General features: G+C 42.1%; 1 protein-coding gene across 2 annotated transcripts in view; it reads left to right on the top strand.

The window, feature by feature from the left end:
• uba6 (ubiquitin like modifier activating enzyme 6) overlaps positions 1–17023 on the top strand; it is an 85243-nt gene that overhangs the window by 12327 nt on the left and 55893 nt on the right. For both annotated transcript variants that reach the window (XM_055632250.1, XM_055632249.1), the window contains exons 4-8: positions 4021–4049; positions 4907–5001; positions 10491–10602; positions 13387–13467; positions 16071–16193. In XM_055632250.1, the coding sequence (XP_055488225.1) occupies positions 4021–4049; positions 4907–5001; positions 10491–10602; positions 13387–13467; positions 16071–16193 (440 nt within the window). The remainder of the gene's footprint in view (positions 1–4020; positions 4050–4906; positions 5002–10490; positions 10603–13386; positions 13468–16070; positions 16194–17023) is intronic.

Raw genomic sequence — 17023 nt, 5'->3', positions numbered from 1 at the left:
AAGACAGCGAGTTGTGTCCTCTCCCTCCTCCATTTTGCAGAGACTGAGCCACACCCACATTTCTGGGTTTTATAACCCCTCCCCCCCCCACCAGAAAAGGTGTGGCTTTCATGGATTGATTGACAGGAGAGAGATTCTCAACATTTAAAAAAAAACTAATAACACTTTTATTTTTCATTGATGGGAAGAATTCTCTGCACCTGCTCAGCGGAGGGGGGACTGAGTAAGATGGCCAAAAATCACAGCTGTAAGTGGTAGCGTTTTATCTAAAATCAATATACAGTGCAAACAGGAAGTAAATGCATTTACAGTAGTGCCTTTCAACTTCAAGCCAATGCACCCACGCCACCATTTGCAGTAAGTAGTGCATTTCAACATCATGCCACCATTTGCAGTAAGTGGTTCCTTTCAACTTCAAGCCAATGCACCCACACCACCATTTGCAGTAAGTAGTGCCTTTTAACTTCAAGCCATTGCATCCAAGCCACACCAAGCCACCATTTGCAGCAAGGGGTGCCTTTTAACTTCAAGCCATTGCATCCAAGCCACCATTTGCAGTAAGTAGTGCCTTTCAACTCCAAACCACACCCAAGCCACCATTAGCAGTAAGAGGTGCCTTTCAACTTCAAGTCAAAGCTCCCAAGCCACCATTTGCAGTAAGTAGTGCCTTCAAACTTCATGCCACCATTTGCAGTGCCTTTCAACTTAATGCCAAAGCACCCAAGCTACAATTTGCAGTAAGTAGTGCCTTTCAACTTCAAGCCACAACAATGCCAAAGCACCCAAGCCACCATTTGCAGTAAGTAGTGCCTTTCAAAGTCAAACCTCAATTTGCAGTAAGTAGTGCCTTTCAACTTCAAGCCACAGCTCCCAAGCCACCATTTGCAGTAGATAATGTCTTTCAACTTCAAGCCAAAGCACCAATCCACCATTTGCAGTAAGTAGTGCATTTCAACTTAATGCCACCATTTGCAGTTAGTGGTGTTTTTCAACTTCAAGCCACACCCAAGCCACCATTTGCAGTAAGTAGTCCCTTTCAACTTCAAGCCACCATTTGCAGTAAGTAATGCCTTTCAACTTCAAGCCAATGCACCCACGCCCCCCATTTGCAGTAATTAGTGCCTTTCAACTTCAAGCCACACCCATGCCAACATTTGCAGAAAGTAGTGCCTTTCAACTTCAAGCCACAATTTGCAGTAAGTAGTGCCTTTCAATTTCAAGACACACACAAGCCAAGCCAACCAGGGGAGGGGAGGGGGGCACTTTCTGGAGCGCTAGTATGAACCATTTTAGAACCAATAGACATTTTTTTTGCAAGCTTTAGAACCAATGAACATTTTTGCAAGCTTTAGAACATTTTTTTGCAAGCTTGAGAACCAATAGACATTTTTTTTGCAAGCTTGAGAACCAATAGACATTTTTTTGCAAGCTTGAGAACCAATAGTCATTTTTTGCAAGCTTTAGAACCAATAGACATTTTTTTGCAAGCTTTAGAACCAATAGACATTTTTTGCAAGCTTTAGAACCAATAGACATTTTTTTTGCAAGCTATAGAACCAATAGACATTTTTTTTGCAAGCTTTAGAACCAATAGACATTTTTTTTGCAAGCTTTAGAACCAATAGACATTTTTTTGGCAAGCTTTAGAACCAATAGACATTTTTTGCAAGCTTTAGAACCAATAGAGACATTTTTTGCAAGCTTTAGAACCAATAGATATTTTTTTTGCAAGCTTTAGAACCAATAGAGACATTTTTTGCAAGCTTTAGAACCAATAGAGACATTTTTTGCAAGCTTTAGAACCAATAGACTTTTTTTCCAACCTTTAGAACCAATAGACATTTTTTGCAAGCTTTTGAACCAATAGGCACTTGTTTGCAAGTTTAGAACCAATAGACACATTATGCAAGCATTTTAGAACCACTAAGGGCACTTACATTTGAGTAGACATGTGTTCAGTGTTATTCACAGCTCGGAGAAACGTGACCCACTGCCTTCCTCCATCTTGAAGAGACTGTGTGGCGCACCACTTCCTGGTTTTATAGTCCCTCCCCCTGCCTCCAGCGGGGGCAGCAGAGAGAATGGGGAATTTTGTAAAAACATTAATATCTCTGTCATTTTTAATCGACGGGAAAAATCCTTGGCACACATGCGGCGGAGGGGGGCTCTGAGCAAGGTGGCCATAAATGACGGCCGTAGGTGGCGGCGTTCTCGGAAATCGCAGCACAGATGACCAAAACCGGACAAGAACAGACTTTTAGTAATATTGATGCCGAACATGATGCAAATGTTAAACTGATCTCATCTGCCTGTGCATGATTCATCTCCCTCTTCCTTGCACTTCCATGTGCTTATCTAAACACCACTATCGTATCTGCCTCCACCACCATCCCTGGCAATGTGTTCCAGGCCTCTGCTTAAAGAAACCCTACCCAGTACATCTCCATTAAACATTCCCCCTCTCGCCAATAACTAGTGTTGGACATCTCCACCCTGGGGAAAAAGGTTCTGACTGTCTACCTTATCAATGTCTCTCATAATTTTATATACTATCAAATCTCCCCTCAACCTCAGACGTTCCAGAGAAAACAAAGCAAGCCTGTCCAATCTCTCCCTGAAGCTGAAATCATCCAGCAGCATTATGGTAAACTTCCTCTGCATCCTCTTCAAAGCTTCCACATCTTTCCTGTAATGGGGTGAAATAAAACTGCACGCTGTACTCCAAATGTGGCCCAACCAAAGTCCTATAGAGCTGCATCATGACTTTCTGACCCTTGTATTCAATGCCATTAGCAATGAAGGCAAGCATACCACATGCCTTCTTTACCACCCTATCTACATGTGCTGCCTATCTCCAAATTCTTCCACCGCAACATCAGTCACCTGGCCAGGCTTGTTTCCCAATACAAGGTCCAGTATTGTCCATCTTCGAGTTGGACTAGCCACATACTACTTAAGGAAACCTTGGATACACCTAATAACTTTTGCCTCATCTACATCTCTGGCCCTCAGTAGGTCCCTGTCAATATTGGGGAAGTTAAAGTCACCCACTACAAAAACTGCAGATCTTGTGTCCTTCTGTAATCTGTCTACATATCTGATCCTCCATCTCTGGCTGGATATTGGGTGGCCTATAATATCATCCCATTAGAGTAATAGCTCCTTTCTTATTTTTTAGCTCAGCCCATGTTGCCCTTCATCTGATCACACCCAGCAAATGTTGCCCCATCTAATCCTCTTGCCCTGAGTAAGTCCCAGTCAATGTTGGGGAAGTTAGACCCGCTACAACTCTGTAGGTTCTTGCATCTTTCTGTAATCTGTCTACATGTTTGATCCTGTATATCCTGCTGGCTTTAGGGTGGCTATAATATAATTCCATTAAAGTAATTGCTCCTTTCTTTTTTTGAGGTCAGTAGACGTATCCTCTAACCGTGACTGTCCTCGATTAGCAAAACAAATCTTCCATTTTTACCCCTTCCCCCCCATCTCATCTGAAACATCAAAACTTGGGTATGTTGAGCGGCCAGTCATATCCCTCTCGCAACCTAGTTTCCCTAAAGGCCACAACATCATAATCCTAAATCTGAGTAGATGGGGTGGGCAAAAAAGGTCACAGGTAGATGGGGTGGTAAAAAAATGCAATCAAATGATGAGAGGACTAGATTGGGTGGATGTACAGAATTTCTTGAATTCAAACAAAATGTATTCTCTTAGCATGGAAGTACTGATCATATTGAACCCAGCTATTCAAACATTTTGGATTTGGTCTCTCTTGCCAAGGGATATTGATGGGGATGTGTAAATTGAGATTTCAAATTCAATTGAATTATTTGGAGGATGTGTTACAAGATTGAAAAAAAGATAGGGAGAAGTAATCTAAGTGTATGCTTTACCATCAATTTTTCAATTAAATATTATTTGTGCATTACAATTGCTACATATTATTGTCAAAATAAATCCACTGACCTGTTGTGTTAAAATTATTTAAGACAAAATAACGGATCTCTTTTCTTTTGGCAGCAAAGAACATTATTCTTGCGGGTATAAAGGTAGGGTCAATCTCAGTAATTTATAAACACTCTCTTCATTCAGTGAATACATAAATTATTTGTTTGAATTATTAGGTGCCTGTGTTGCAAATATTATTGTGCAGTTCCAATAAATTGCATGTCAGATCAATGATATGTAAATTTAATATTAAGGTGAAAAAAACACTACATTTTCCATTTGATTATTCACCTGTCACTTGCCAGGCTTTGTTCTGTGCCCACCTCCCTTTTCCAGTTGTCTTCCCTCACTACTATTGGTCTGAGTAGAGTCCTGACTTGAAACGTCACTTGCCCATTCTCTCTGCAGGTGTTGCCTGACCTATTGAGTTGCAGCATTTTGTGTTTCTTTAAGGCAGTAAAAGAAGCTATTGCAACGAGATATGAGCGGGTTTTGAGGATTTCGAAGAATGATGATGGAAGAACACACAAACAATATAAAGTTCATAGAAAAAAATGACTAAAACTATTGTAACATTTCAATTCAAACAATGATTTAACAAAGCAACAAATAAACACATTCAACTGCAAAAGTTCGTAAAAGCTTGTTGAGAACTTGTAACAATTTATAGTCTGTAGGCCCTGGCGTCATTCAGAAATCATGGGCATGATCCACATGACCGGATTCTATGTGCCTTTCTAAAAGCCTCTTGAACACCATTATCGTATGCTTCTACCACCACCCTATGCCTTCCAGGCACCCACATAATTTCTACAGCTCAAGTTTTTTTTGGAACACGTATTACATTAGAGCAGATCTGTTTGTACTGATAACATAGAAAATATAAATAATTCATAGTAATTTTTTTTATTTATACTGCTGATTATATAATGACATTTTTTTTTCCACTCTGTACCAGGCACTTACCATCCATGATACCAAACTATCTGAAACTTGGGATCTAGGGTCTAATTTCTTTTTGCATGAGGATGACATTGCCAGTCAAAGAAACAGGTGAGAATTGTGAGCGTGATATAAAATCTCTGAACTTAGCAAAAATAAACATTCATTTAATTTCAGCAACACACAATTTATTTTGGAATATGTGTCCTAATGCATAAAATGTGATTTTCCAAAATCATTGTATACAATTTTATATTCACATTTTCTCATGAGACAAGAAGTTATCCATCTCATGAAGTATGTGCAAGTTTGCAAAGCACCCCCATCAGCCCTCCCTTCACTTATCTCCTAGCAACCATTTCTCTCTTACCATCCGATCAACTAGAAAAATAGTTAAATTACTCAATAAGGGCAAGGCCTTTGATAAGGTTCCACACGGTAGGCTGATTTGGAAGGGAGAATCGCATGGGAACCAGGGAGAGCGAACTAACTGGATTCCCGATGGCTCAGCACCAACTCCCCCTCCCATTCCTAATCTGACCTTTCTGTCCTGGCCCCCATCCATTGTCAGAATGAGTCCCAGCACAAATTGGAGGAACAGCGTCTCATATTTCACTTGGGTAGTTTACACCCCAGAGTTATGAACATTCTCTAACTTCAGATAGCCCTTGCTTTCTCTCTCCATCCCCTCCCCTTCCATGTTCTCCCATTAGCCTTACTGTCTCCGACTACATTCTATCTTTGTCCTGCCCTCTCTCCTGACATCAGTCTGATGAAGGTTCTCGACCCGAAAGGTCACCAATTCCTTCTCTCCAGAGATGCTGCCTGTCCCGCTGAGTTACTCTAGTATTTTGTGTCTAACTGGACACAGAACTGGCTTCATGTAAGGAAGTGGAAGGTGGTGGTGAAGGGTGTTTTTCAGACAGGAGGCTGTGGTGTGCCTCAAATCGGTGTTAGTCCCATTGCTATTTGTGGTTTATTTCAACACTTTGGATGAGAACATACATGGTATGATTAGTAAGTTTAGTAAGTACATTAAATAGGTAGATTCGTAGACAGTGAAGATGGTTATCACAAATTACAGAAGGATCTTGATCATAGAAACAAAGAAAAATAGGTGCAGGAGAAGACTATTTGGCCCTTCGAGCCAGCATTGCCATACAATATGATCATGGCTGATCATCTAAAATCAGTCCCCCATTCTGGCTTTTTCCCCATAACCCTTGATTCCTTTAGCCCTAAGAGCTATATCGAACTCTCCCGAATACATCAAGTGAATTGGCCTCCACTGCCTTGTGTTGGAGAATTCCACAGATTCACATCTCTGCGTGATAACGTTTTTCCTCATCTCAGTCCTAAATGGCCTACCGCTTATTCTTAAACTGTGACCCCGGTTCTGGACTACCCTAACATTGGGAACAATTTTCCCTACATCTCATCTGTCCAATCCTTTAAGAATTTTATGTTTCTATAAGATTGCCTCTCATCCTTCTAAATTCGAGTGAATACAAGCCAAGTCTACCCATTCTTTCCTCATGTCTGTTCCGCCATCCCAGGAATTAACCTGGTGAATCTATACTGCACTCCCTCAATAGCAATAACGCCTTCCTCAAATAAGGAGACCAAAATTGCACACAATACTCCAGGTGCGATCTCACCAGGGCCCTATACAACTGCAGCAGGACCTCCTTGTTCCTAAACTCAAATCCTCTTGCAATAGCAATCAACGTACCTTGCTTACTTTCAGTGAAATAAGGACTGATGTACAAGTTGCACTTCCCCCTTTCCAAATTGCACCACAGATAATATCTCCATGTGCTAATTTAAATCTTTTATTTGAATTTTCTTCACCAGCAATTTGGCATACCTATACAACTCAGGCATAATTAGCAGTATGTAAACGACCCTCAATCCTTTGCTCCTCGATAAATCAGGTCGGGACCAAACGGGGAGAAACAACACTTCGTTCACAAAATCCCTAATAAACTACGGGGGGAAAAAAAAAAAATCACGCAATAAGAAAGCAGTGATAGAGGGCACTCAGTTTAGGAGGAAACTATAGTTGGACGAAAGCTCATGTATCTAGGAATGTCTTGGTAAGCCTTTGAAGAGAACCTAGTTTTTCAAGCTTTAAATTGTAGAGAAAAATGCGGGGGACATCCATAAGCAAGATCTTAAGCTTAGCCGATGAGGTTTGGTGTTACCAAAAATGACGGTAATAGGCTTTGCTTCACGTTTTTTGGTAGTTAAGTTTATAACCAGAGTACGCACCGAACCGTTCTAAAATATTCGTAATCACAGGGAGAGAGCAAACTGGATTCGAGATGTACAGGAGCAGGTCATCCGCATACAATGAGACTTTATGAATTGTGTCAAACCGTGTGATACCTTTAAAGCCCTTCTCTGAGCGTAACCAAACCGCCAAGGGCTCTATCGCGACAGCAAACAGGAGTGGTGATAATGGGCAACCAAATCTGACACCATTCAGATAATAATCTGCCTTCATGTTCTTACCAAAATGGATAACCTCACATTTATCCACGTTATACTGCATCTGCCCACTCGCCCAACCTATCCAAGTCACCCTGCAACCCCATAGCATCCTCCTCGCAGCTCACACTGCCACCCAGCTTTGTGTCATCCGCAAACTTGGAGATGTTACATATAATTCCCTCGCCAAAATCGTTAATATATGTTGTAAATAACTGGGGTCCCAGCACCAAGTCGTGCTGCACCCCACTAGTCACTGCCTGCCATTCTGAAAAGGAGCTGTTAATTCCTACCATTTGCTTCCGGTCTGCCACCCAGTTCTCTATTCATATCAATACCCTACCCCCAATACCATGTGCTCTAATTTTGTACACTAATCTCTTGTGTGGGACCTTGTCAAAGGCTTTTTGATAATCCAGATACATCACACCCATTGGCTCTTCCTTATCCATTCTACTTGTTACATCCTCAAAACATTCCAGACGATTAGTCAAGCATGATTTCCCCATCATAAATCCATGCTGACTGACCAATCCTGTCACTCCTTTACAAATGCGCTGCTAAACATCTTTAATAATCGACTCCAGCATCTTCCCCATGACTGATGTAAGGCTAATTGGCCTATAATTCCCCATGTTTTCTACAAGGGCACCACATTCCATCAGCAGGGCAAGTGGGCTGAGGAATGGCTGATGGAGCTTAATGCAAATAAATGTGAGGCATTGCATTTTGGGAAGTCAAACCAGGACAGGGCCTTCACAGTGAATGTCAGGGCCCTGCTGAGTGTTGTAGTGCAAGGGGATATGTGAGTGCAGGTACATAGTACCTTGAAAGTTGCGTCACTGGTAGACTTGGTCATCAACATCATCATCGTTGAAAACATCAACGGGCGCGGTGCCTTACAATGCTATGTACGACAGTGATCGCAACTTCTACTGAAGTGTGGCTGGCCGTTGGCTCGCTAGGAGCTCATCCGCCCTTTGACAGGTCTTGTTTTCGGTCCTGCTGAGGGTCCACAGCCCCCTCCTCACCTGGCAAACCAGGTGGGGAGACGATTTAGTCGCCGACTATCCGACCATTGAGCAGGTAGCACGGGATTACATAGTACCCGTGGCGGGGGGGATCTCCCCCGACCTGAGATGGTGGTCAAGGCTTTCAGTACATTGGCCTTCATTTGTAAGGGTATTGATTTTACAAGTTGTAATGTTATGTTACAGTTGTACAAAACATTGGCGAGGCCACATTTGGAGTATTGTGTTCAGTTTTAGTCACCCTCCTATGCGAGGGATGTTGTTAAGATGGAAAGATTGCAGGGAACATTTATTGCCTTTACTTAAAGGCCTGAGCTATTGGGAGAGGTTGTGCAGGCTAGAACTTTATTCCTTGGTGCAGGAGGATTTTGAGGCAGGTACTCTAACAGCATTAAAAAGACACATGGATAGGAAATGTTTAGAAGGATTTGGGCTAACCATAGGCAAATTAACTGGTTTCGATGGTACATCTTGGCGGGCATGAACAAGTTGGGCCGAAAGGCCTGTTATTATTCTGTGTGACTCTATGACCAGTACTTGCCCTGTGGCCATCTATGTCTTGGTAAAGCAGATGCTCATGTGGATACTTGTTCAGTGTTGTTAATCTCTGCCAGTCAGGTTGTGTGTTCCACAGTCCCAACACTCTCCAAGTAAGGTTCTACCTCTGATCTTTTCAAAACTTCCTGCTCCTTGACTTAAACCTATTCCCTCTGTATTCAGACATCTCTGTTAAGGGGAAGAGTATCTTACTGACTTATCATATCCATGCTCATCACAATGTTGTATGTCTATTAGTTTACTTTAGTTTAGAGATACAGAGCGGAAACAGGCCCTTTGGCCCACCGAGTCCGCGCCGATAAGCGATGGGGGAAAATAGTCTGACTATCCCTCAGCCTACTTGCTACCAGTGGAAACTAGGCCAACCTATTCAATCCCTCACCATAACTAAAGTCCTATGATCTAAGCAAGGGAGAACCTCCTTTCACCCTCTCCGTTTGTCTTGCTCCGTAACATCCAGAATAGTCGAAGTACAACATGATAAGTCTGAAGAAGGGTCTCGGCCCGAAATGTCACCCATTCCTTCTCTCCAGAGATGCTGCCTGACCCCCTGAGTTTTGATTTAAACCAGCATCTGTAGTTTTTTCATACACATGATAAGTCCTGAACTATGAAGGCAAGACAGCTCACATTTAGAGGAGTGTGGGCTAATTAGGGACAGTAAGCTAATTAGTCATGGTCAGCAGGTCATGTCTTACTAACTTGTGGGCACCGTGTTATAGGAAAGATGTTTGACAGGCTGGAAATGGTACAAAGAAGATTTACGAGGATGTTGCCAGGACGAGAGGGTCTGAGCTATAGGGAGAGGTTGAGTAGGCTGGGACTATTCCGTGGAGCGCAGGAGGATGAGGGGGTGATCTTATAGAGGTGTATAAGACCATGCGAGGAAAAGATCGGGTAGATGCACAGTCTCTTGTCCAGAGTAGGTGAATCGAGGACCAGAGGACATAGGTTTAAGATGAAGGGGAAAAGATTTAATAGGAATCTGAGGGGTAACCTTTTCACACAAAAGGTAGTGGATGTATGGAACAAGCTGCCAGAGGAGGTAGTTGAGGCAGAGACTATCCCAACATTTATGAAGCAGTTAGACAAATACATGGATAGGACAAGTTTGGAGGGATATGGACTAAATGCTGGCAGGTGGGACTAGTGTAGCTGGGGCATGTTGGCCAGTGTGGGCAAGTTGGGCCGAAGGACCTGTTTCTACACTGCATCACCCTCTGTGACTCTATCACCCTAACCTGTAAGTAAGACTTTCATTGTTCAGTTTTGGTACGGATGACAATGAAACATTCAGATACATGTTTCTTTTCCTTCCAGTGAATGTTTTTTTAATTGAATGATTGTGAAGCTGATTATTCTTGTTCTTTTGCTCTGGATCAAGATCATATTTTGTATTCATTCCTGTCTTAATGTGTTAATATCGTTTTGCATATTAGAAATACAACAAAAGTGCAAGCAAAAAAAAAAAGTTAATTAATTTGTTCTGAAAGGTAATGAGTTTCTTTATTTTATTTGTAGAGCCAAGGCCAGCATGTTACAACTTGCTGAGCTGAATCCTTACGTCCAGGTCAATTCTTCCAACATCCTTTTGGATGAAAATACAGATCTTAGTTTTCTGCAGCATTATCAGGTAATTCAGGCAATTTTTAACATGTTTAGACAGTTAGCCAATCATAGTTATACATCAGGGAAAAGGGCCCTTTGGCTCAAGTCATTCATTCCAACCAAAATGTAAATACAAAACAGAGAATTCACTGTGATATGTCACATTGTGATAAAACAGTTTCATTCATTCTGAGCTTGTTACATTTCAATCAGCATTTTCACAAAAAGACTGTAGTTCATTTCTTACCTTGACCCCACTTTAGACAATTCGGAATTTTACTTTACTGGCTTCTATCTAAGATGATCTAGGACTTTATGCTATTCCAACATAGATAGTATTGTTAAAAGAAAGACACATGCTATGTATGGCCACCGTGAAAATGTAGTGGGCAGATACCCTTTCAGTGTACCAGACACAAATTTGTGTTTGAGATGGACACAAACTGCTGGAGTAACAGCAGGACAGGCAGCATCTCTGGAGAGAAGGAATGGCTGACGTTTCAGGTCGAGTCCCTTCTTCAAACTGAAGTCAGGGGAGTGGGCTGTACAGAGATAAAATCTAGTCGGAGAGAGTAAGACTGGTGGGAGAACTGGGAAGGCGGACGGGATGGAGAGAGAAGGAAAGCAAAGGCTACTTGAAGTTAGAGAAGTAAATGTTCATACCGTTGGGGTGTGAGCTGCCCAAGCGAAAATATGAGGTGCTGTTCCTCTAATTTGCGCTGGGCCTCATTCTGACAATGGAGGGGGCCCAGAGCGGAGGTGTTCAGTGAAACTATTGCCGAGCCTTCGTTGGATCTCACCGATTTACAGGAGTTGACACCTGGAACAGCGGATACAGTAGATGAGGTTGGAGGAGGTGCAAGTGAACCTCTGTGTTACCTGTAAAGACTGTCGGGGTCCTTGGACGGAGTCGAGGTGGGAGGTAAAGGGACAGGTGTTGCATCTCCTGCGTTTGCAGGGAAAGTACCTGGGTGGAGATGGGAAGATGTGGCTAGTAGTGGGATCCTTTTAGAGGTGGCCAAAATGTCGGAGGATTATGTGCTGTATGCGATGGCTGATGGGGTGGAAGGTGAGGACAAGGGGGACTCTGTTACGAATGGAGGGAGCGGGAGCAAGAGTGGAGCTGCGGGATATTGGGGAGACACTAGTGAGGGCCTCATCTATGATGGAAGAGGTGAACCCCCATCCCCTAAAGAATGAGGACATCTCAGATGACCTGGTATGGAAAACCTCATCCTGGGTGCAGATGCGGCGTAGACGGAGGAATTGGGAATGGGGCGGATAGAGTCTTTACAGGAAGCAGGGTGGGAAGAAGTGTAATCTAGATAGCTATGGGAGTCATTGGGTTTGTAATAGATGTCAGTCGATGGTCTGTCTCCTGTGATGGAGACGGTGAGACCTAGAAACGGTAAGGAGATGTCGCAGATGGTCCAAGTGAATTTAATGTCTGAGATCTTGGATTTCATCATGCTTTATCCACAAAAGAATTTATGTGGACAATGATGAATTGGAAAATGCGGATAAGATTCAACTTATCTCTTGTCTTCGATTGCAAGGAGCAGTGCAAAAATGTGGAATCAATAGGAGTACAGGAGAGTTATTTGAGGTGTTCTGAAGTACTTGTGTGGATGCAGGAATGGAAGTGTGAGGATAACCGAGGAAGAGATGTGTGGTCAACCGTATTAAGGATTGTGCGTAAGCCAAATAGGATGTAGATGGTTTGTGTAGCTAATTTAGGGATTAGAAATGGGCCGTAACAAATCATCTTAATTATCACAACAAATAAATCCCATGAGTTCTTTGAAGACTAGAAATTGTGAGAAAGCCTAAGAGTAACTAAATGGCCAAAGATTATTTTGCACTTCTGGATGTCGAGAACATAAGAAATTTTACCCCAAAAGTTCAGAATCCAGTTAACTACATTAGAGTCATGGCAAAACACTTTTTCATATGGCTATTTTAAAATAAGTTATGAAGAGGCACTGTGATTGATTGACTTGCAAGGCAACTTCAAAGTGTCTTCAGTGTGATCAGGTGATCAGGATGTGAACAATAGCCCGATAATATTTGCAAGCTGGGAACATCATTGAGAAAAGAGGGTGGTGCTATTGCGATTCCTACATATACAGAAAATATTAAGAAGCAAAAATTAGACACTTGCTCAGATCAAACTCCCACCTGCCATTTCTGCAGCTGATCGATATCCCCTGTATCTTCTAATAGCCTTCCTTACTGTCTGCAACTCCTCCCATGTTAGTGTTGTCTGCAAACTCACTCACCAACACATCTTTCTTTACATCCAGGTCATTTATATTTGTCACAACAGCAGAGGTCTAAGCACTGATCACTGTGGAACTCCACTGGGTCACAGCCCATCACAACCCTCTATCTAATGCATAAGCCAGATCTGAATCCATACAACCAAGTCACCGTGAATCTTATGCATCTTAACCTCCTAGATCAGCCTACCATGTGGAATTTTATCAAAAGCTTTACTAAAATCCATATATGCAACATCTACTGCCTTCTATTCATCAATCCCCTTCATCACTTCCTCAAAAATCTCAATCAATATAGTAAAGCACGACCTGTTGTGTATGAAGCCATGCTGGCTATGGAGGGATGTGGATTTCAGATAAGAGTGGTCTTGCTACGACATTGTGGACCAAATAGCTAGCCCCTTTGCTGTATTCTATTTTCTAAGCATGTCACAGTGTCTGAAGTGCCTGTTTCTGTGCTGTATGACTCTTACTGTGGCATTGTACCTTGTGGTAATTATATTAATTGGAGCCTTTTATTTCATTTGTAGTGTGTGGTATTAACAGAGACTAGACTATCGCTTCAAAAGAAGATTAATAACTTTTGCCGTTCTCATCAGCCACCCATCAAGGTATGTTTTGCTCGTGATTCAATTCAATTCAATTCAACTTTAATGTCATCGCACAAATACAAGTATGAGTATAACGAAATGCAGTTTTGATGTACAGGGCGTGAACTTTCCATCAACCTTTAATTGATCACTGTAAATTTGCAACTGGTCTTAATGTTGTAGTCTAAGTGTGCAATATTGCAAGACAAGAAATAATTATTCCTCACCTTTTGTTGGATAACAGAACCAAGCAGAATATCTATTTGCTTTTGGATACTATTCTGCTGTAAACTAATATAAAAATAGTACATGCAGTGAGCATGAATTGTTTCTAAACTGTATTGTACCTACCAGGTTATTCCAGATGTCACACTATTGGTTTGCTGTTTCCTGATTCTTGTATTCAATACTCCTAGCAAAGAAGGCATACACCCTTCTTTACCACCCTGTCTACTTGTGCTGCCACCTTCAGTGATCTGTGAACTTGAGCATGAAGATCCCTCTCCACAACAACACTGTCAAAGGTCTTGCCATTAACTACATTCTCTCCTTGCATTCAATCTGTAAAAGTGCAACACCTCGCACTTGCTCAGGTTAAACTCCATCTGCCATTTCTCTGCCCATTTTTGCAGCTGAGCTATATCCCGTTGTATCTTCTGACTGGCTTCCTCACTGTCTGCAACTCCTCCAATTTTGATGTCGTCAGCAAACTTACTCACCAACCCATCTACTTTTGCGTCTTGGTCATTTATATATGTCCCAAACAGCAGAGTTGCAGCACAGACCCCTGTGGAACTGCACTGGTCACAGACCTCCAACCAGAATATCTACCTTCCACCACAACCCCATGTCTTCTGTGAATAAGCCAGTTCCAAATCCATAAAACCAAGTCATCATGGATCCTATACATCTTAATTTACTGGATTGGCCTACCATGAAGGACCTTATCACTAGCCTTACTAAAATCCATGTTTTTAAATTCCACCACCCTACCTTCATCAATCTCCTTTGTCACCTCCTCAAAAAACTGATTCAAGTTAGTGAACGACAACTTGCCACGTACAATTCTGTGCTGCCTATCGCTAATTATCCCATTCGCTTCCAAATGGGAGTAAATCCTATCTCAATGAATTCTCTCCAATAGTTACCCTATCACTGGCATGAGGCTCTCCGGACTATAGTTCCCTGGATTCTCTCCTAAACAAAGGATTGACATTGGTCACACTCCAGTCCTTTGGGACCTTGCCTGTAGCTAGATTCATTCATTCATCAGCGTTGAAAACATTAGCGACGCAATGGTTTCCGATGTGAACGGTGACGGACGCACCACACATCTCTGTCCTCCAGTTCCTACGGTTTTTCGCCGCTGGAAGTATAGGATTTTGGTGTGTGTGTGCTTTATCATCACTCCTTACAATGCTCTGCACGACAGTGATCGCAACTTCCACTGAAGTGTGGATGGCCGTTGGCTCGCTAGAAGCTCATTCGCCCTTTGACGGGTCTGGTTTTTGGTCCTGCTGGTGGTCCACAGCCCCCTCCTCAGATGGTTTAGTCGCCGACTATCCGACCATGGAGCAGGTAGCGCGGGATTACATGGTACCCGAGGTGGGGGGAACCCCCCCTCCCCTGACCTGATAAGAGGCTAGAGAAGAATCAAAAATCCTTGTCAAGACCCCCGCAATTTATTTTCTTGCCTCCCTCACTATTCACGATGTGCCTGAAGCCTCACATTGCAAAATGCACCTTTATTTGTCCAATATTCAGTGTGATGCTTTGGGAAAGTTATGTTAATCTGCCAATAAATGCATGATGTAATAAGAACCATTAAAAACACAGATCAATATTGCATTTCTGTTCTAACAAGAAAACCAACGAGCACGTGTTCTTTTGTACTAAAATGCATCAAAGAAGTTAAATTGAAGAGATTTTATTCAAAAAATGATTCTAGCAGTTCTCAATCAGGCTTGCAGAGATTTTATGATGCAATCTTATCATTTCTGGCTTAACAGTCATGATTGTCTACTGAGATTCATGGAGAAGGCTTGGGGTGCGAGATTGCAATCTTCACGCAGTCCGCCCTGTTTCGATGAATGCAATTAATCTGGCGTGCACAATCAAATAAGATCAAATAAAACAAGTTGTCCTACAACTTTAGGCTGTGCACGCCATACGCAAGAAGAAGATGGAGAAGGTTAAACAGCATCTGCTCACGACAACCCAAGATGCTCTCTTGTTAGGATTGTTCATACTCTAAGAGCTATTTTAATACAAACTCATTTGAATTTGCTTCCTTTTATCCCTTACTTCTGTCGTTGTGCATGGATTTTCTTTACTTCTCCTTCCCATTTTCCTACAGTGTTGTCTCAATATCTCAAATTATTGTTGCCACTAACAAATTTGTGATTTGTTGGGTTAAGACTCAAAATTGGACTTTATTCCTTGAATTAAAGAAACTCGGGCTGCAAAAAAAAAAAAAGGCCAATGAAACAACTTTATGTGGGGCCCATGGTGTATCACCTGCTCACAATTTCAAGGAGATCTTTCCTTTTCAGCTCTGTTGCATCCCCTGAAGATACATGTATGGAAGATGTAGGGTTGTTAACTTTATGTATCTCCATTTCCAGTTCATTAGTGCTGATGTCTATGGAGTGTTCTGTCGCGTATTCTGTGATTTTGGAGACCATTTTGATGTATCGGACCCAAGTGGAGAAGAACCTAAGGAAATCTTCATTCAGAGTATCACACAGGTAATATCCACAGATGATAATCACTTTCATTGGTATTTCACATTATCTAGCAACAACCTCAATTTATTCTGGAATCATAGAATGTTCACAGCTCAAGTCTATAGAGCCCTTACCAGCTCCATGTATGAGATCCATTTAATCCCAATATATCCCGCCATCACCCTCTACTCCCGCATTATGGGAAATACTGTGCAAAAATGATTGTGCATGCTCAACACACGCATATCACAATCTGCTCTGTGAGTGAATTAAGTTAAACCCATTGGTAAATAACAAAGAGAGGATTTTAGATATTAGTATATCAAACACTTTTAAGGTCGGGTGTATCGGAGGCTGAGCAGAGACCTAATAGAAATATATACAACTATGAGTGGCAGATCAAGTAGACGGAACCATTTTTCCAGGCTGGAAATGTCAAAGTCGAGAAGGCAGAGCTTTAAGTTCTGAGGGAAAAGTTTAAAGGAGATGTGCACGGTATCTTTCTTTATACAAAGAGTGGTGGGTGGCTGGAATGTGCTGCCAGGCGTGGCAGTGAAAGCAGATAAGATACTGCCATTTAAGAAGCTGTTAGATTGGCACAGGGATATGCAGGGAATGGACGGATGAAATGAAATGAAATGAAATGATTCAATTTATTGTCATTGTCAGTGTACAGTACAGAGACAACGAAATGCATTTTTAGCATCTCCCTTGAAAGGGAGACACAGGGCGTCGCGGTGTGCCCGCGCCTGCCGCCGTAATTACAATGAATGAATTACAATGGATGACGGATGTGGATCACATGCAATTAGAGGAGATTAGTTTAACTTGGTATGTGTTCATCACATTGT

This window comes from Leucoraja erinacea, chromosome 3, assembly GCF_028641065.1.
Source record: "Leucoraja erinacea ecotype New England chromosome 3, Leri_hhj_1, whole genome shotgun sequence".
Classification (NCBI taxonomy): domain Eukaryota; kingdom Metazoa; phylum Chordata; class Chondrichthyes; order Rajiformes; family Rajidae; genus Leucoraja; species Leucoraja erinaceus.
The sequence above is the reverse complement of the archived record's forward strand: the minus strand, read 5'-3'. Positions and strand labels throughout refer to the sequence as shown.